We start from the raw sequence: 21,983 nt of genomic DNA on the forward strand, positions 1-21,983 counted from the left end.
AAACCTTCAAATTGTGTCACAGACAACTTCAGAGTTGAGTGGGGTGAGCTTGTAAGAGACTGTGCATTGTGCATGGACTTTAAAAACGTTTTTTCAGTTCCCAAAAATGTTGAAATGTTTTATTTTGTTGCATGAGGTCAGCCTGGTCTGTTTTCTGCTGTTAAATAGTGCAATTTGAGAAAACTTGAAGTAGTCAACTGCTTTACATTCCTTCAACCTTGGCAGATGGCAGTGGGCATTAAATTATCACCTGAAATCCCAAACACCTCACTACCAAAGAAGTATAATTTCCCATGAAAATGTCAGGTAACATTTTTTCTTCACTTGGATGGCAGTAGTTTATTGGTGCCGAGAGAGATTCCAAGCAGCTGTAGTATGTGTCTCAGTCAAGAAGTACACCTGCTGTGTTAACAGTATTTTAAGAAGAGGAGGAGCACCAACATTGTGGAAGAAAGCTGTGGTGGCTGTAATACCTAAAGAGAGCAAAGACCCATCAGATCCAGCTTCATGCAGACCCATTTCAATCCTAAACCATGATTATAAATTGTTTAAGTCAATAATGGCTAAAAGAATGGCAAATGTGATGCCACAGTTGATTGATATAGATCAGTGTGGTTTTGTGGAGGGGAGGCAAACATTTGACAACATTAAAAGAATAGTGATGATCCAGTGGGAAGCATAATGTAAGAAAATACCACTGTTGTTGGTGGGTCTTGATGCAGAAAAAACATTTAACAGAGTAAGCTGGGAGTTTATGAGCAGGTCAATAGAAACATTTCATTCCCTAATAAAATTATAAGGTTGATCAGCAGGATATATGAGAGATCATAGGAGAAAATTAAAATCGGTGGGTTCATCTCTGATTTCCATTTGAGCAGAGGAAACAGGCAGGGGTGTCCTCTTTCACCTTTGTTATTTGTATTATATTTAGAACGATTGGCAAAGAAAATAAGGGACTTAGAAATTCAAGCATATAATTTATATGGTAGTCAAGGAAAAGCTTGCTTTGTTTGCAGATGATATTATTGTATACCTGATAAAACCAGAAAAGAACATTTCAGTGTCGTGGAACATTTTGAGACAGTTTCAAATCTTTTTGGGATACAAAATTAATGAAGCTAAAACAAAGGCAGTAGCTGTAAATTATGTACCCACACACAAATTGGTTCAACATTATCCATATTTATGTGGACATGATAAAATTAAGTACTTAAGACTATGGATTAAAAAGGATTCTAGTGTAGCAACTAAGGATATGTGGGAAGAGACTAAAAAGATAATACAAAAACTGAGAAATTGGAAGCTGTTGTATGGATATTGATAGCAAGATATTAGATTTTAAAATGTTTTTAGTCCCTTTAGTTTTATACACAGATCAGGCATATATTTATCAACCAGAGGAGAAGTTGTAGATAGCAATTAATAAAGAGCTGAAGGATTTTATCTAGGAGAGGAAGACGGCAAGTGTCAAGTGGGATAAGCAGATTTTTCCACTACAACAAGGCAGTTTGGGATTACCCAATTTGAAGGGTATTTAGAGCTACACAGTTAAAGATCCTATACATAGCACATGCAGAAACCTGTAATTTAAAGTGGAAAGGGATGATGATGAAATGGGGGGGGGGGCTCAAGAAACAAGGAGACACTGGGATTTTGGATGCATATCCTTGTGGAGAATAACAATAACCATACAGAATATTATATTTGTAAAATAGCAGAAAGTATTCTGAGAACTAAGTCAACACGGGAATGGAGAAAGGAGATTCTGCCGATAGGGATGACTGCAATTAGGGATACAGACAGTAGGCAAGAGGAGTCTGCAATTTATTGGAGAAAACTGGCAAACGAACCAAGTTGTTGGGAGCAAATAAATAGAGAGGGAAGGGTAATAGAATGGAAAGTGGCCAAGAATTTATTTGGAAATGCACCCTCTAGTCACAAAAACGACAAGGCAATCCCAAACAAAAGGCAAAAATCAAACCAACGTGTTCCACAGCAAGGCAGTCCTTTATTAAAAATTCACAAGGTAAAATGAATGCTAAAAGCACCTCAGACTAAGCGCTTTCGCCTGTTCTTATTCACTCATCATCAGAGTCATGCAGGTACTAACATTATTCACTTTTAAATAGGAAGTTTGTGCTAACATCATATCCTGTGTGTAATGCTGTTTAACAAAGTGAACTAAAATGCAAATATTAAAATGCATATATAAAAACTGCATTGTAAAGAAGCAGAGATAGTGTAATGGCTAGAGTCCCGGTTCCACATGCAGGCATCAACGGTTCAAGCCCCACACCTGTCCACATGCAGTAAATAAATAAATAACTTATTACAGTCTCTGCAGTGTTATAACACTTATACATATTCATATAAAACATCCAAAATGTAAAACATATATCAAAATTTTAATAATTAAATTTGTTTTAAAACCTATATTACTAAAACATTTAATAATAAGACATTGCATTCCTTGTGCACAAATATTTATATATATATAATTCTAGATGCATTTAGATCTCCTTTTCAGAATACTGGTCACAGAAATGGTATCATTTATGCCTGGTCTAGCTTTGGCATTTAATTTCAATTGCCATTGTGTTTCCTTAACATGTAAGTCCAAATCTGGGCCCCCCCCCCTGTTGTTGATTAGCACTCTGTCAATAATAAAGAAAATTAACTTTTTGAAATCGACACACTCAAGACCATGTGTGTATAAAGCACTAGTTAGCTTTCCATTCCTGATGTCCCTATTATGTTCCATAATCCTGTTGTGCAACTTCCTGACTGTCTTGCCTACATAAAATGCAGAACAAGAGCTACAAGTAGCAGTGGAAACAACAAATTTTGTGTTGCAGTTGTAACGACCAGGACAATGCAGATTCCTGTCATATGAATCAATCTGGACACATGGTCCATCATTAATGAATCTGCAAGTTGAACAAAAGCTACTTTGTACATTTTAGATGTAAAATTAATCTTAAGCATGTCTTTATCCCTTTCTAAAATGTCTTTGATATTTTTACCCCTGCTATAAACAATTCTGGGTTCTGAATCTAATTTACTTTTAAACTCAACATCAAATAAACCACTCTAGATTTTTTTCATACTGCGTTTCAATTTGAGGGCATCTTGATTAAATGGTACTACCATGACATCATTCTTTAAAGTGTCAACTTGATTTACATTTGCGTTACTCTGCCCACCCTTCAGGATGGAAATAAACCTGGTGGTGCAGTTTTTGATTATCCCCTTCCTGATTGCCAACAAAAGTTTGATGGGATAACCCCTATCCTTGAACATCCCTATTAATGTAAAACATTTTTCACCAAATTTCATATTGTCACGGACTAATCTGGATAATCTAACCATCTGGCCCTTTACTACACTTTTACGTTGATGCTCAGGATGGCAACTATCATAGTGTTGCAGCGTGTCGGCATATGTCTTTTTTCTGAATATGTTGGAAGACAGTTCCCCAGTAATGACGTGGTTAACAAGATGTCTAAATAATCACTTTCATTAGCATTAATCCTATAAGTAAATTTCAAGAACTGGGCAGTGCTATTAATATATTCCAGAAATTCCAACACATCAGCCTGTGTCCCACTCCAAACCATCTGTATGTCATCCAGAAACCTATAATAGGCATGAATTTTTGATATAAAAGGGGATGAGAAAATATTCTTTTCCCATTCCAATTTACTTACAGGAATAATGAAATTGATTATTTAGACATCTTGTTAACTAAAGACATCATTACTGGGGAACTGTCTTACAACATATTCAGAAAAAAGACATATGCCAACATGCTGCTACACTACGATAGTTGACATCCTGAGCATCAATGTCGAAGTGTAGTAAAAGGCCAGATGGTTAGGTTATTCAGATTAGTCAGCGACGATATGAAATTTGGTGAAGAACTTTTTACATTGATAGGGATGTTCAAGGATAGGGGTTATCCCATCAAACTCTTGTTGGCAGTCAGGAAGGGGATAATCAGAAACCGCACCACCAGGTTTATTCCCATCCTGAAGAGTGGGCAGAGTAATGCAAATCAAGTTGACACAAGTATGATGTCATAGCAGTACCATTTAATCAAGATGCCCCCGAATTGAAATGGGGTATGAAAAACATCTGGAGTGGTTTATTTGCTATTGAGATTAAAAGTAAATTAGGTTCAGAACCCAGAATGTATATAGCAGGAGTAAAAATATCAAAGACATTTTAGAAAGGGATAAAGACATGGTTAAGATTAATTTTACATCTAAAATGTACAAATGTGGCTTTTGTTCAACTTGCAGATTCATTAATGATGGACCATATGTCCAGATTGATTCATACAACAGGAATCTGCATTGTCCTGGTCATTGCAACTGCAACACAAAATTTGTTATTTACATTGCTACCTGTATCTCTTGTCCTGCGTTTTATGTAGGCAAGACAGTTAGGAAGTTGCACGACAGGATTATGGAACATAATAGGGACATCAGGAATGGAAAGCTAACTAGTGCTTTATACACACATGGTCTCGAATGTATCGATTTCAAAAAGTTCATTTTCTTTATTATTGACAGAGTGCTAATCAATAAGAGGGGTAGACCCAGATTTGGACTTACAAGTTAAGGAAACACGATGGCAATTGAAATTAAATGCCAAAGCTAGACCAGGCATGAATGATACCATTTCTGTGACCAGTATTCTGAAAAGGAGAGCTAAATGCATCTAGAATGTTATATATATATATATATATATATATATATATATATATATATATATATATATATATATATGTATATATATATATAAATTTGTGCACAAGCAATGCAATGTCTTATTAATTGTTTTAGTAATATAGGATTTAAAATAAGTTTAATTAATTGGTATATGTTTATATTTTGCATTTTGGATGTTTTATACAAATATGTATAAGTGTTACAACATTGCAGTGATTGTAATAAGTTATTTATTTATTTACTGCTTGTAGATAGGTGTGGGGCTTGAACCGTGGATGCCTGCATGTGGAGCTGGGACTCTAGCCATTACACTATCTCGGCTTCTTTACAATGCAGTTTTTATATATGCATTTTAATGTTTACATTTTAGTGCACTTTGTTAACCAGCATTACACACAGGATATGATGTCAGCACAAACTTCCTATTTAAAAGTGAATAATGCTAGTACCTGCATGACTCTGATGATGCCTGAATAAGAAAGTACAGTTGTGTTCGTACCATAAATGTAGATGTTCGAGTGTATTCACTGTTGCAGTCATTACTCTTGGGTTATCCTGCTGGCAGGCTACCCGCAGTCGGCCAGATTCCAAAGTCTAGGTCCGGCGTCGGTTGCTGTCGCCTCTTCCCTGACGTCAGTGCGCCAGGGGTATAAAAGAAGCAGCCGATGCCATTTTCTTCAGTTTTTCTTGCCCCAGATGTCAGGTGCCCCTAAATTGGAAAGCTGAAAGACTATGCCAGTAAAAATGCATGCACAAAAATAACATGTCCTTCATCTACAAGCAAATACACCAAAAAGGTTGCATAGGATAGAGAAGTGTAGATAAGCCCCAGCAAAGAAAGGGGGATGGTGGGTGGGTAACCTGGACTGCAACAGTGAATACACTTGAACATCTACATTTATGGTGGGTACACAACTGTACTATGTTCATCGTGTTTCACTGTTGCAGTCATTACTCTTGGGTTGAATCCCAAAGCTGAGGTAGGGTGGCTGGTCTAAATAGGATTTGGAGAGGCTATGAGGCCCTGCAGAACTGCAGTGGCAAAGCCTGCTCTGGATTTAGAGTAGAGAGGTAAGTGGTAGTGCTTTGTGAAGGTGTGCACTATACTCCAAGTTGCAGCCTCTAAGATATCTTTGGTTGGTACTCCTCTGAGGAAGGCTGCTGAAGTGGTTGCTGCTCTGGTGGAATGAGGCCTAATGTCCTTAGGCACTGATTTGCCATGTTGAAAATAGCAGAAACAGATGCAATGGCCTATCCATTTAGAAATAGTCTGTTTTGAGATAGCCTTTCCTTGTGAACCTGCAGCATATGACACTAAAAGTTGCTTAGTCTTTCTGAAAGCTTTATTCTGTCCAAGTAGAATCTTAGCTGCCTGTGTATGTCCAAAGAATGCAGAATTTTCTCACCCTTGTTCTGTGGATTAGGATAAAAGGTTGGCAAGTGAATGGTTTGGTTGAGGGCCACACTGGACACCACCTTAGGCATAAATGTAGGGTTCGTCCTCAGAGAAACCCTGTCTGGATGGAAAATGATGAAAGGCTCCACAGCCATGAGTGCTTGTAGCTCTGAGACTCGTCTTGCAGGGATTATTGCTAGGAGCAGAGCTGTTTTCCAGGATAAGAATTTTGTATCTGCTGTTGATGCTGGCTCGAAAGGAGGCAGTGTGAGATTTTCCAAAACATAATTGAGGTCCCAGGCCGGAATTGGTGCTTTCCTTGGAGGCCTAATGTTTTTGGCCCCTCTGAGGGTACTGCCTTAGTAAAGGATGAGAAAAGATAGGTGGTTCCGTATTGTAATGGGCTGAAATGGCAGAGGCATGAATCTTAATAGATGAGAAAGAAAGGCCTTTGTTTAGCATCTCAGTTAGGTATTGTAAAATCTGTGGGATATTTGGTACACACGTGTCTATGCCTTGTTCCTGGTTCCAAGCAGAGAATCTCTTCCATTTTTCTGCATAAGATTTTCTGGTACTGGGCCTTCCGGCCTCCAAGATAACGTCCATAACAGCTTTTTAAAGTGGAGTACTCTGAATGGCTACATTATCCGCCATGCTGCCAGATTTAAGGTCCTGAGTTGGCTGTGCAGGATCTGACTGTTTTGTTGGGTCAGCAATTGAGAAGTTTGAGGCAATATCCAAGCTGAACCTTGAGACAAGCTCTTCAGGATTGGGTACCAGTGCTGGAGTGGCCAGTCTGGTGCAATCAGTATCATGTTTGGCTTCTCTTGTCTGACCTTTAGGAGTACCCTGGGAAGGAGAGGCAGTGGGGGAAAGGCATATACTGTTAGATTTTTCCAGCTGAAGGATAGGGCGTCCACTTTCCATGCTTGCTTGTGATAAATCCTCGTGCAAAATCTCTGCAATTGGCAGTTGTGAGGGGAGGCAAATAGATCTATGTCTGGGCATCCCCATCTCCTTATTATCATGTTGAAGACTTGTGGATCCAGTTTCCATTTGTGGGGATCCATGAGGTTTCTGCTTAGTTCGTCTGCCAGAGTATTTGTTTTTCCTAGCAGGAATTGTGCTTGCAGGTGAACTTGAGATGCCCATGCTGTGTGCCATAAGGTCATTGCTTGTCTGCAGAGGGGGTAGGAATGTGTACCTCCCTGCTTGTTTATGTACCACATAATCGTAGTGTTGTATGTCTTTATCAGTAATTGTCCTGGATGAAGCAGGTCCTTGAAAGCTGTCAGGGCATTTTGTACAGCTAGCATCTCTTTTTGATTGATGTGAAGATGCATCTGGATTGTAGGCCATGTGCCCTGATATTTTCCTGCCATATGGGTGCCCCAGGCATAATCTGATGCGTCCGTTGTCAGTGTCTGTCTGGCTGTGGTAAACTGAATGGCAGACCCTTGTTGTGGTGACAGGCTTCTGCCCACCATCGAAACTCCTGTTGCAGGCAGGGGATGAGTGCAATTACTGTCTCCAGGCTGTGGCAATGCTGAGTCCAAGCACATTTTAGATACCATTGTAGTTTCCTCATATGCAGTCTGACATATGGAATTAGTAGAAAGCAGGATGCCATGAAACCCAAGGCCTGCAGGATTTTCCTTGCAGAGAAGTGTTTTTTTGTTGCCAAATTCTTGAAGTAAGTAGCCAGTTGTTTTTGTTTGTCTGGCATGAGATAAGCCATCTGGGCAGTTGTATTTAGGCTTGCACCCAGGGATATTATCGCTTGAGAGGGCACTAATTTTGATTTCTTTTTGTTTACTGTGTACCCTAGGACAATTAGTAATCTTTTTTACAAACACCAGATGCTTTAGAAGAATGTCTTTGTTCTCTGCTTGAATTAGGCAGTCGTCCAAGTAGGGATATATTTGAATTCCTTTTTGTCTGCAAAACGCAATTACGGGTGCCAGGCATTTTGTGAAGACCCTGGGCGCAGTAGATAAGCCAAAGGGCAGTGCAGAGAATTGGTAATGCATTGAGCCAGCTATGAATCTAAGGTATCTTCTGCAAGATTGTCTGATTGGGACATGCAGGTATACCTCTTTTAGGTCCAAAGTTACGAGCCAAGCCTTCTTGCCCAGCATGGGCAGTAGCTGCTGCAGAGTCAACATCTTGAATTTTGGAACTTCCAGAAATGTATTTAGAATAGACAGGTCCAGTATTGGTCTCCAGGTTTTTTCCTTTCTGGGTACTAGGAAAAGTCTGGAGTAAAATCCTTGCCCCTGCTCTTGTTGTGGTACTTGCTGAATGGCCCTCATGTCCATGAGGGCTGTAATTTGTTTTTGTGCCTCTGCCCATTGATTGTGTGACAGGTCTGGCATACCTTTTGACCTTGGTAGAGTGTGGAAATGGAACCTGTAGCCTTGGGACACTATGTTCAGGATCCATTTGTCTTGGGTAATCCTTTGCCAATTTGAAGAAAAAACTGCTAGTTTTCCCCCTAAGGGGGCTGCCAAAAGAAAAGTGCTTGGATCTGCTAGAGGAAAGTCATTGGGACTGTTTCCTGTAAGGTTGTGATTTGTCTTCTCCGCTTTTGGAGGTAGGAGCACCCCATTGTTTAGGCCTGTATGAGCCTTGGGGCTGACCTCTGCCTCTGGGACGCCTGTATCTGCCTCTTTGTGGTCTGTCTGACACTGGAAAGGACCAATTTTTAGAAGGCCAGTTTCTGCTAAATCTGGGTGGCTGTACCTGTAAGAAATCCTTGACTGTCTGCATGGATTTTGCTTTATCCTCCATTTTTTTCAATACCTCTTCTGCTTTAGTACCAAACAAAGTATCATGCTGTAATGGTGCATCTAATAATTTTGCTTTAACATGATCAGGCAGATTTTGTTCCTTTAACCAAGCATGCCTTCTAATAACAGAACCTGTAACAGGAGGCCTCCAGTGAATCATAACCACATTGCAAAGTATGCTTTCCCACTTGTTCAGCTGCATGCAATAAATCCTGCAATTCCTTGTTTTCTGAGCATTCAGTATTTGTCAACATTTTTTGTTTAAGCAGTGACATTAAATATTGCTGATATTTAAGCATATGAAACTGACATTTTAAGGCCCTTACAGCCAGGGTAGCAGAAGTGTAGACTTTTTTACCCCCATCTGTCTAGAGCCCTGGAATCCCTATCAGAAGGGACAGGGTTTTTTGCGGTGGAATTTTTGACCCTCTTGGGACCTTGTGATATAGTTTCTGGGTCAGCAGCGGGGTTTTTATACAGGAATTTATGAGAATCCGGGACCCTGTAGTATCTGTCTGGCTTAGCAGGTGCAGGGGGTAGAGAGTCTGGGGACAGGCTGGACTCTGAGAATACATCGTCCACAATGTCTAGTGCAGGTGGAATAGCAAGGGGTCTGTGCTGAGGAAGTAGCAGAAAGTCTCTGAGCCTTTTCTTAGATTCGGAATAATCTTGGCTCTCCCAGTGGAAATGTTCCCTCATGGTATGCAGGGTTTCCCCAAAAGAATAATCCTCAGGAGGAGAGGCTGAAGGAATGGATTCTTCACCATCAGAATCCTCATAGGGAAGCATGGAGTAATCTTGTTCAGAAGAGGAATCAGAGGAAATAGAAACCTGATCAGAAGAATCATACTCTGTCTCTTGCCTAGGCCTCTTATCAGGAGGGGAATGGGAACCCCTGATCAAAGTAATTAGGTCTTCGGCCATTTTGAGCATCTGATTTTTAGGCATGGTAGTCTGAGTAGGAGAATGCTGTACTTGTTTCTTTGTCTTTATTGCTGCTTTAGTCTTTGTCTTTGAAGCTGAGGATGGCTTAATATATAGTTGTGTAGGTCTGAAGACACCCTCAGAAGCCTATGCTTGCTCAGCGGCTCCGGACCCATCTGAGGGAATGATTTCCAAGTGTCCAATACCTTGAGTATCCAGAGGCCCAGTCGGCTCCACGTGGGAGTCGGAAGCGGCCTGTGACTCTGAGGTAGTGGGCGCCAGGAGCTGCGAAAGCGCCTCACTGAGAACTGGCGACTGGCTTAGAAGAGGCTTTGTTGTCAGTTTTGGACCTCGGATGCCTATCCTTTTCCTTGTCCTTGCGTTTTTTGTAAACTGCGGTTGTCGGCTGATACAACGGCATTATATAGTTAAATCTTCGGCCAAAGTAATGAAAAGCAAAATCAAACCGACGCTTGATAGTGCGTTGGTTAAATCTAGCACAAAACCGACAACTAGCAGCATTGTGATCAGGGCCTAGGCAAGGAATACAGTAAGAGTGAAAATCCTTATGACGTATTTGCTTCCCACAAGAAATACAATTGTTAACTTTTTCTGACATCGGTCTGGAGCAAGAAAAAAGTTTCCCCAAAGGGGTACTTAGCTTTAATGAAGACTTCGGATCTGAAATTCTGATTTGAAAATCTCAGGAGTCGGCTGACCGGTACTTGCGAACTGCTTTTGCTTCGGGCACCGCGCGGCAAGAAAAACTGAAGAAAATGGCGTTGGCTGCTTCTTTTATACCCCTGGCGCACTGACGTCAGGGAAGAGGCGACAGCAACCAACGCCGGACGTAGACTTTGGAATCTGGCTGACTGTGGGTAGCCTGCCAGCAGGATAACCCAAGAGTAATGACTGCAACAGTGAAACACGATGAACATCAGGCGAAAGCGCTTATTCTGAGGTGCTTTTAGCAGTTATTTTACCAATGTTGGTTTGATTTTTACCTTTTGTCAATAATTTATTTGGACTGCAGGCTAGAGATTGCCTTGCCTATCAAGGATTGATATCAGAGTATTAGGTAAAGAGAAAGAAATAGAGGGATCATAAGCAAAAGACCAGCATTGGTACTACCAGTTTGGTAGAGTTTTTAGTAGTGTCTAAAATAGAAGCTGCTGTTAAAAAAAAGGAGTAATTAGTAGAGCATATAAAATAGTGCAAGATAACTGAGAGATTGGATAAGCAAATCACAAAGAAACAATGGGGGATATTTGTATGAATCCCAAATATGCAACAAAGTCTAGAAGATTTAGGATCTTTGCTTGAAAGTGTTTAGATAGGTATTTTTGTACCACAGGTAGACTACAAAGATGTTTTCCTCAGGTAGATAAATGTTGAAGGTGTGATGGGGAAGAAAGAGGTAATTGGAAACATATTTTCTGGGCTGGGGGTGTAATGAGTTGGCAGACTTTCCTGCCAACTACGCTGTCAGAAATACTGGGTGAATAAATTGGTATAGCTAAGGAAATTATTTTTTTCAGCTGTGATACAGAATCAGAATTGCCTAGACATAGTAAGGCCTTGCTAAGTGTAATTATGGTGGCTACCAAAAAAGCAGTTTCTTGAAAATGGAAGTGAAAGTGTAAACCAACTGTACTAGAAGCAGTGACTATAGTAACAGATAAACAAACTAGAAATGGGATCTTTAGAAAAGGGTAGGAGCAGATTATATAGGAAAGATGGGAATTCTGGGAACAATGCATGCAGAGAAAGAATGATGTTTAAAAGAAGGGAGGATCTGAATGAGCTATGCAATGTTTGAATGATAGTGACTGGATAGATTATAAGTGATGTATAATGTTTGCAACTAAAATTATGTCAGTATGGTTTGTTTTCATTTATATAAATGTATGATTGCCTGTGTCATAACTGATAATTTAATCTTCTTCTTCTTCTTCTTTCGGCTTTTCCCAGTTAGGGGTCACCACAGCGGATCACCTTGTCCACTCATGATTGGCAGTGGAGTTTTATGGTGTCGAGTTGCCAGCCTGGCACCCAACCTTTGGCACACGCACGCACTCACACCTAGGGCCAATTTAGAGTGTCCAGTCCACCTACACCATGTATTTGGGATGTGGGAGGAAACCAGAGCACCCGGAGGAAACCCACGTGACTACAGGGAGAACATGCAGACTCCACACAGGCACCCCAGCTGAGGATCGAACCGGAGAACCTCTTGCTGTGAAGCAGCAACACTAACTGCTGCACCACTGCAGCCGCCCATAACTGATAATTTAATAAAGATGTTTATTGTTTAAAAAAAAAAGATAACGTATTTAGGAGTATGGATTAACAAAAGTCTTCTTTTATGCAGCTTAGGATATGTGGGAAGAGAATAAACAAAAGATAATACAAAAACTGAGAAAGTGGAGGCTTTTGTTTATGAATATGGATAGTAAGATACAAGAAGTGAAAATGTTTTAGTCCCTTTAGTTTTGTGTACAGTTCAGGCATATTTTTATCAACCAGAAGAATACTTTGTGGAAAATAAGTAATGAAGAGTGGAAGGAATTTATCTGGGAGGGTAAGAGGGAAAGAGATGAGTGGGTTAAGTTGATACTTCCAATAGAACAAGGTGGTTTAGGCTTACCTGATTTGAAGTGATATTTTAGAGCTGCTCAGTTAAGGCTCATAAACAGACCATTATAATTCTAAATGGAAAGAGATAATGATGAAATGGGGGAAATTTAAGAAATAAGGAGAGAGTGGGATTTGGATGCAGGTCCATAAGGAGAATAACTACACCCATACACAATATTATATTCATAAAGTAGGAGGAATCTTTCTAAGAACTAAGCCAACACTAGAATGGAAAAAGGAAATTTTACCGATAGGGATTACTGCAGGTAGGAATACAGAGAATAGGCAGGAGAGGGTAGAATCTACTGGGAGCAAATAACTAGAGAGGGAAGGGTAATAGAATGAAATGAGGCCAAGAAGACATTTGGTAGGAGACTGATTTCCTTACCAGGGATTGATAGAGTATAGGCAAAGAGAAAGGGCTAAGGTAATCTTAAGTGAAATACCTACTCTGGTAGAGTTTTTAGTTGAATCTAGAACAAAAGCTGCTGTTAAAAAATGGATAATTAGTGGAGCATATAAAATATTGTGCAGTAACTGTAAGAATCAATCAGTGGACGTTAGAAAGATTGGAAGGAGAGATCGAATAAGCAATGGGAGGGCATATGCATGGTTCCTAGGTATGCAACAAAGTCTAGAAGGTTTAGGATTTTTGCTTAGAAGTGTTTGCATAGGTATTTTATAACCCAAGCAGACTCCAAAGAATTTTGCTTCATGTAGATAGCAAATGTTGCAGGTGTGATGGCAAAGAAAGAGGTAACTGGGAACATATGTTTTGGGTGTGTAATGTATTTACTTATATCTACCAGGGTAGTACACTGATTTCTGTGGACTATTTGCATGCACAGCCAAGGTGAATACGATCACATAAGAAATTAACAAAACATATTTAAAGATATAAGGCTATGCTAAAAAATGAAATATATATATATATATATGTATATATATATATATATATATATATATATATATATATATATATATATATGAACGCATTTAATGATGCAAGAATATGCTATAACATTTAGTTCAAGAAGCAGTTAATATCAAAACATGGATGGAAAACTGGAGATATACTTAGCAGAGCTTTATGGATAAGATGTAGCAATGATGACTGAGATAGCTAATGCTACAGGGATATCAGCATATCATTATATAGATAGGTTTGAAGACATTACAAGAAGCAAGTGAGAATAATTGCAAGAAAGAATACCATGGAGAGAAGACGGAAAAATGTGCAAAAAGTATGCAGAAAGGAGTTAAAAGGAGAAGAAGTAATGAGTTGACATATTTTAAAAATTCCCTGTAGAATACTCTTGTCAGAAATATTGGGCAAGCAAATGGATGTAACTAAGGAAATGATTCGTCTGAGGTAGGACATAGGATCTGAATTGCCTAGACATATTAAGGCCTTGTTAAGTTTAATTCTGTTGGCTGATGAAAAAGCAACTGCCAGAAAATGGAAATGAAAGTCAAATCCAACTGTATTTGAAGTATTGAATATTCTAACAGAGATAAAATAACCGAGAGTGGAGTCTTTAGCAAAGGGAAGGAGCAAATTACATGGAAATAATTAAAAAATTTGGGAAGAGTACATACAGAATAATGTTCTAGAAGAGGAGTGAGGTTTAAGAGAAGGCAGGAATTGAGCAGTTTTTGTAATGTTGGACTGATGAATAGTTATAAAAAGAACAAATGATGTATAATGTGTGTAACTGGTTTGTTTTCTTTTATATAAATGTATTTTTGCTTATGTGTGAAGTGATAATTTAATAAATGTGTTAAAAATATCTCTGAATAAGCCAAAAGAAAAAAGCTAACTCAGAAAAGGAGCAATTTATTGAGTGGTTAAAGGAAATATAATGGAGTATTTGGATAATATTCATTAGTTTAGAAAGGTTGCTGTTAAGCAAGTATTTTTGATAGCAACTGCAGGGCACAGAAACTCTTGACCCAAAACATAGGCAACAGAAAGTAGAAAGGGTTGGTGTCAGACTTAGGGAGCCAATGACAAGAAAAATAACCAGAGATCATATGGAGGTGTCAGAGATATCTTGGAAATTCTGTGTAAATTTGTATAAAGTAGAGGAATGGGGAAACGGTGTAAAGGTACAAATGGAAACATCTGTGGAAGAGTTAAGTATGCCAGGGTTATGTGGAGATGAAACAAAAGCATTAACAGCCAAGATACAAAGGGATGAGATAAAAAATGGTGATGTCTAATCAACAACTATGAAGTCTCCGGGAACAGATGGCATTCTTATGAAAGTCTGGAAGCTAGGAAGGAAGAAAGTGATAAAGGTATGTATTTTTTAGACAGTATTTTAAAATGAAGGACACTGTCAGGATCTTAGGATAAAGCTGTGGTAGATGTATTACTGAAATTAATATGGATAGCAAAACAGACGAGGGGAAAATGTTTTAGTCCCTTTAGTTTTATATAAAGGTCACGTGTATTTTTATCAACCAGCAGAAAATTTGTGGACCATAATGAACAGAGTTGAAGGAATTTATTTGGGTGGTAAAGAAGACAAGTGTTAAGTGGGATAGATTGTTTCTCCGCATAGAGCAAGGTGGTTTAGAATAACCTGATTTGAAGGGATACTTTGGAACTAGACATTTAAGGCTCATATACATAACACAAGCAGAAGGTTAACAGTTCAGAAAGAAAAGGAATAATGATGAAATGAGGGAGAGAAGTTAAAGAAATATGGAGAGAGTAGGATGTTGGATGAAGACACTTAAGGAGAATAACAGCAACCATACAGAATATTATATTTATAAAGTGGCAGAAAGTATTCTAAGAACTAAGCCAACAAAGGAATAAAGAAAGGGGATGTTGCAGATTATGATTACTGCAGGTAGGAGCAAAGAAAATAGACAAGAGGGGGCTGGAATTTATTGGAGAAAATTAGCAAAGGAGCCAAGTTACTGGGTGCAAATAGCTAGGGAGGGAAAGGTAATAGAATTGGATGAGGCAGAGCAGAAGTTTGGACTGCAGTATAGAGACTGCATTCCTTACCAGAGATAGAGAACAGGAGAAGGGAGTGCTAAGTGAAAGACCAGCTGCAGCTGCATTTTTATTTGAGTCTAGAACAGAAGTTGCTGTTAAAAAGGGATAAGTAGTAAGACATATAAAGTACTGCATGTTACCAGTAAGGAAACATCATAAAAGGTTAGAAAACATTAGGAAGAGAAAATTGAAGTACAGTTTACAAAGGAAGAGTGAGGGACATTTATGTGGCTCTTTAGTATTGATCAAAGTCCAGAAGCTTTGGTATTTTTGCATGGAAATATTTGCTGAGGCATTTGTTTACCCCATGCAGACTTCATAGATTTTTTTTCCTTGGGTAGAAAGCAAATGCTGGAGGTGTAATGGCAAAGAGAGTGGTAATTGCAAACATGTTTTATGGGAATGTAACAAGTTAGCAGATTTAAAAAATTCTTTGCAGAATACTTTGTCAGAGATGTTGGGGGAGCCAATAATAGTATCTAAGCAAAGTATTCCTTTGAGCATTTGTATATGATCTGAATCGTCTAGACATAGTAAAGCCTTGTTAAGTTTAATGCTATTGGCTGCCAAAAAGGCAATTACTAGTAAAAAAGAAATCAAAACCTGATGCATACATAACTGAAACACTGCATATTGCAAAGGAGATGAAAGAAATGGAGATGGGATATTTAGAAATGGAGGGAGTAATTTATGTAGTCATAAATGGAATTTGTGGGAGGAAAACATGCAGAATAATGCTTAGGAGGAGGAGTCAATTTTAGGGGAAGGCAGGATTGAGCAGTATATGTTATGTTGAGATGAATGATAGTTGTTAAAAAAGAATTTGTATAATGCATGCAAATAATGTGAAATGTTTACAATTTGTTTTCCTATTAGTGTATGTGTGCCCATGTCATTGTTTAGAAAGTGTGAATTTAATAAAGATATCTAAAAAAATAAATCCTGTCACTGAATATAGTACAAGCTTTTGTTCATATATTATAATTGAACTGAATGTTGTGGAACCTGTTCATAGGAGATTTACAAAGTATATAGTATGCTCTTCTTTATCTGGTGATGATTATAAAGTCATGGCTGAAGATATTAAAACTCTTCAGCATAATAAGTGGAAAATTTTGTCTAACCCATAAGGCCATATTTGATGAAATAACTAATGCTATATGAAATGCACACTTGTATAACTGTGACGAGTGATTTGGTAAATTCATACAGTTCATTGATTAGATAGGTGCTTTGCTTGTTTCACAAGCTGGTATTTTCACTTTTGTTTCTACAATTATTAGATGCTCTAGGACTGCATGATTTTACAGCTTTGAAATATTTGTACATAATTTTATTTAGTGTTATTCCAGAATATATACTGTTGCATATTGCACTGCTGCTATTACTATATCCTTATGCCTGAAAATTAATAACAAACAGCTCAGTGTGAAGGATTTGATTAATAGTATTTTAAAAGGAGGAGAGGCACCAGCATTCTGAAAGAAACCTGTGGTGGCTGTAATACCTAAAGATGATAATGATCCAGCAGATCCAGCTTCATATAGGCCCTTTTCAATTCTAAACCATGATTATAAGATATTTATCTATAATGACTAGAAGAATGGCAGAGGTGATGTCAAAATTGATAGATATGGATCAGTTTGGTTTTGTGGAGTGGAGGCAAACATTTGACAACATTAACAGAACAATAATTTTCCAGAAGGATGCAGAATGTAAGAAAATACCACAGTTGTTGCTGAGTCTTGATGCAAAGAAAGTATTCGACAGAGTAAGCTGGGATTTTATGAGTAGGGCAATGGAGGCATTTGCATTCCATGATACAATAATAAAGTTAATTAGGATGCTATATGAGGGATGGGATGCAACAATTTAAAAAGTTGGAGGGGGCGGGGGTCCTGTGTGATAAATTGTATTTGAACAGAGAACTGGGAAGTGGTGTCTTCTTTCCCCTTTGTCATTTGCATTATATGTAGAACCATTAGCAAAGAAAATAAGGGACTCAAAAATTCAAGGCTATAATTGGTATGGTAATCAAGAAACATTGGCTTTATTTGTAGATGATATTTTGTACCTGATAAAATTAGAAAGGACATTTCAATGTTGTTGAACATTCTGAGACAGTTTCAAGTCTCTTTGGGATACAAAATTAAAGAAAGTAAAACAAAGGCAATAGCTGTAAACTATGTGCCCACACGAGTTGATTCAGCAATACCCATACTTATGGGGACATGATAAAATGAAGTACTTAGGACTGTGGGTTAAAAGAGATTCTGTTATGGCTGCTAAGGATATGTAGAAGGAGACTAAAAATATATCCAAAAATGAGAAACTGGAAGTTCAGTTTTATGGATATGGATGGCAAGATACAAGCAGTAAAAATGTTTTTAATATGTTTAGCTTTATGCACAGGTTAGTCATATTTTTATCAACCAGATGAAGAAGGTGTGGATAACAATTAAAGAATTGAAGGATTTAATTTGGGAGGGGAAGAGGGCAAGAGTCAAGTGGGGTAAGTTGATCCTTCCAATAGAGCAAGGTGGTTTGGGATTACCTGATTTGATGGGATATTTCAGAGCTACGCAGTTAACACTCCTATACATAACACAAGCAGAAAGCTATAATTCAAAGAGGAAAGGGATGATGAGAAAACAGAGAGAAGCTCAAGCAATACAGAGATATTTGCATTTGGGATGCAAATCCTTTGGGAGAATGACAATAACCATACAGAATATTGCATTCTTAAAGTTTCAAGTAGCATAAAGTATTCCGAACACTAAGCCAACACAGGAATGAAGAAAGGAGATTCTGCTGATAGGTGTAACTGCAATTCTCAGAATCAGAAATACTTTATTGATCCTGCAAGAAATTGCTTATGTTACAACTGCACAGATCAACATAGACACAAATGTAGACCAAACACATGTTACATAATTAGATAATTAGATATGACGGCTACTATACTCACTTATGTTACCCCACATGTATAACAGCAATGCCTGACATAGGTGCACTGTTGACCATAGCCAATGTATTAGATGAGTCTGATACCACATATAGTAGTGAACTGTGGTATTAGGAGGAAATAAGTAGAGAGTGGGAAAGGTAATAAAATTTGTAGCAGCCAAAAATACACTTGGACTGCATCTAGAGATTGTCTTGCCTAGCAAGGATTGATATCAGAGTATAGGCAAAGAGAAAGGAATAGGGGATCCTAAATGAAAGACCACCACTGGTAGAATTTTTAGTAGACTCTAGAGCAGAAGCTGCTGTTAAAAAATGGATATTTAGTAGAGTATGTAAAATACTGCATGATAACTATGAGTTCTAATCAGAAGTGGTTAAAAAGGATTAGGAAGAGAGACTGGAGAAGTAATTCACAAAGAAGTATTGAGAGGGTATTTGTATGGCTCCCAAATATGCAGCAAAGTCTAAAAGGTTTAGGATTTTTGCTTGGAAGTGTTTGTATAGGTAATTTTATACCCCAAGCAGACTCCAAAGAATATTTTTTGACAGCGTAATGAGTTGGCAGACTTTAAAAATTCCCTGCAGACTACTCTGTTAGAACTACTGGGTGAGCAAATCGGTGTAACTAAGGAATTTATTTTTTTTAGCTGTGATACAGAATCGGACTTGCCTAGTCATAGTATGGCCTTGTTGAGTTTAATTCTGGTAGCTGCCGAAAAAGCAGTTATGATAAAATAGAAACCAAAGTCTAAACCAACCATACTAGAAGTGGTGAATATGGAACAGAGATAAAAGAACTGGGATTTTTGGAAAAGGGTAGGAGCAAATTACATAGAAAAAAATTAGAATTGTGGGAACTATGCATAGTGAATAATGTTTTGGAGGAGGAATGAGGTTTAAGGGAAAGCAAGAACTGAATGAGCTATGTAATGTTTGATTGACAGTGAGCTGATAAAAGATTATATGTGATGTATAATGTTTGCAACTGAAAATATGGCAATATGGTTTGTTTTCATTTATATAAATGTATGATTTCCTGCATCAAAAGTGATAATTTGATGAAGATGTTGCTTGTTTTAAAAAACAAAACAACAACAAAAATAGCTCAGAGTTTCTTACCATATTACACATTTTGAAATGGTTGAAATGAATATGTTAACATAACAATCAGATAAATCTGTGAAGATAATGGCTCATAGGTGATTACCATGCTAATGACCTTGTGGGACTTTTTAAGCCTAGCTATGAATAATTATTATTGTTTTGAGTTCTTAAACAGGATAACAATTAATAAAATTGTGTTTATCATAATGTAAGAAATTGAGAGGTGGAAAAAGAAAAGGAAAACATGTTTTGCTTCTGTTACTGAATGGTAAACTTGTCTGTTTTTCTCTTTGCATTTTATAGGACTAGTGGATCATATCTGCAATATTTTTATTGAAAGCACTGCTTTGCACCTAGAAACTGAAGATAAAAATAGTACTAAGGCTACTAATACTCTTTTGCTTTTTTTACTGGATATTTTACTCCACGTGCTGAAATATGCATCCAGTGTTGTGCGTCTGACACTACAGGTTAGTAATCAAACAAATTTGTGACTCTTCCACATAGGTCAGTAGTAAATACTAGTTTCTTATTATTAGTACATAATGGAAATAAGTATTATGAAAGTCTAGTAATCACCTCTTGATTTGTTTTATTTTTTCATTGTTCTTTGTCTGTGCATCTTTCATGTTTATCTGCGAATAGATTGTCCTTGCTGGACATTTTCCTGCAATGATAGCAGTAGTCATGGAGATGACAAAACGGTAATATCAGCCTTAGAATTCTTGGTACATGACTTTTTCTCACTCTACTTGTACAGGTTTCTTGCTTTACATTCGCCTACCTCTAATAATAATAAGGAATCAAGTGATCTTTTAGCACTGTTTTTGCACTTCCTTTAAAAAATAAGCTTTGTTTCCATCTGTCAACATACCTCTAACTTTAAGCATTAAAAATCAAAACTCTAGCATTTAAAAATCAAAAAAGCAGCAGTTCAGAAAGACTTTATTTTTCAGACTAAAGATCTTCAGATGCCATACTCCATATAAGTTAAAATAATATTTGCATAGGCTTAAACCAATACACGTGTGACTGATGAAGTTTTGTCAGACTGGTTAATAAATAGCATAGTCACTGAAAATGAGCTTTTAGCCTCCATTGGTTCTCTCTTTTCTTTTTCTTTTTCTTTTTCTTTCTTGCTTTCTTTTAATAACCAGGAAGGACTGAACCCACTAAAAGGAGGCCCTTTTTAGCAGTAACCCAGGAAGAAAAACTCCACAGTCATGACAATATCAACAAGTACTAACATATATTTAAAAAGTAAAAATATAAAATTGATATTAAACCATTTTCATAAAGACACAATTCAATGATAATTTTGCATGGGAAAAATTACAGTGGCAAGTCTAGTAAATAGAATTTGGCAGCTGAGTGTATATGGCATCGCAAAGAGTAAAAAGTGGTTAAATTAGTGGTAGAAGAGATCAAGGTTATTAATCATGAGTGTTAGAGTAGAAAGGGTTTTAGAAATATGGGTTAAGTGTTGGTTGATTTTGGTATTTTGTGGCTTAAGGAAGAATTATTGCTTTATGAAAGTATTTTTTTTGCTGAAATAAGTATTTAGCTTTTGGACAAATTATTTTATATTCTTTTCAGTGTTGATAACTGATGAGATATTGTTCCATGGCTTTGCCACATATTTTAAAGTGTAAGCAGCCATCTGAGTGATTTTATGATTTTGTGGCTTGATTATTTGTCAGAGGTGATCCTGTGAGGAGCTTAGATGTCTTGGTGGGCAGTAGTACAGAACTATACCTTGTAATGCAAGGTAATTTGAGGTTTGAGTTAAATGATGAACAGTCTTAAGTTGTGCAGAAACTAGATTGTCCTCTAGATCCAGCCAGTTTAATTTATTTAATGCATGGCAGAGATCAGCTTTTTTTGGGTGGTTTGCATATTTATCAACCTTACTATAATTTTTTATCTAATTGACAAAGATGGCAGTTTTTATAAGTATTTTAGTATGGAAGAGGCATAAAGTAGCTTTGAAGACAAGAGTACGGTATCCAGTGTTTATAGGGCATGCTGTTTTAGGTATGGCTTTGTTTTATACAGTACATATAGTTCCTTGTTAATTTTAGATATGCACTAGATATGATCATTAAATTATAAGTAGTTAAATATGGTACCCCCAGAAGTTTTGTTTGAGACATGTCTTCTGTTGTGATGTTGGATAGGGTTATGATTTGGAAGTGGTGGGATTGGTGATGTTGTGTTTGTAGTAAGAAGGGAATATGTTTAGATTATTTGCTGTTTAGTAGTAGTTGGGAGCTTTTGGGGTAGTTTTCTAGGTTATGCAGCACTTGTGGAGTGTCTTCTTGAAGCTTTGTTAGTGTTTTTTCAGAACTTATGGTAGAGTCTTCGGTGTATTGCAGGAAGGCAAATTGCTAGTAATTTTATAAATATCATTAGTGAAAATG

The 21,983-nt window shown here is 37.5% G+C and overlaps 1 protein-coding gene across 1 annotated transcript in view; it reads left to right on the plus strand.

The window, feature by feature from the left end:
* The window catches only part of ULK4 (unc-51 like kinase 4), a 4,087,308-nt gene that overhangs the window by 3,248,570 nt on the left and 816,755 nt on the right, over nucleotides 1–21,983 (plus strand). Inside the window, exon 33 of the mRNA XM_044064733.1 lies at nucleotides 19,867–20,033. Coding sequence (XP_043920668.1) covers nucleotides 19,867–20,033 — 167 coding nt within the window. The remainder of the gene's footprint in view (nucleotides 1–19,866; nucleotides 20,034–21,983) is intronic.

The sequence above is a fragment of the Protopterus annectens genome, chromosome 3.part0, assembly GCF_019279795.1.
Source record: "Protopterus annectens isolate FY-2018-M chromosome 3.part0, PAN1.0, whole genome shotgun sequence".
In the NCBI taxonomy this organism is placed as follows: Eukaryota; Metazoa; Chordata; order Ceratodontiformes; family Protopteridae; genus Protopterus; species Protopterus annectens.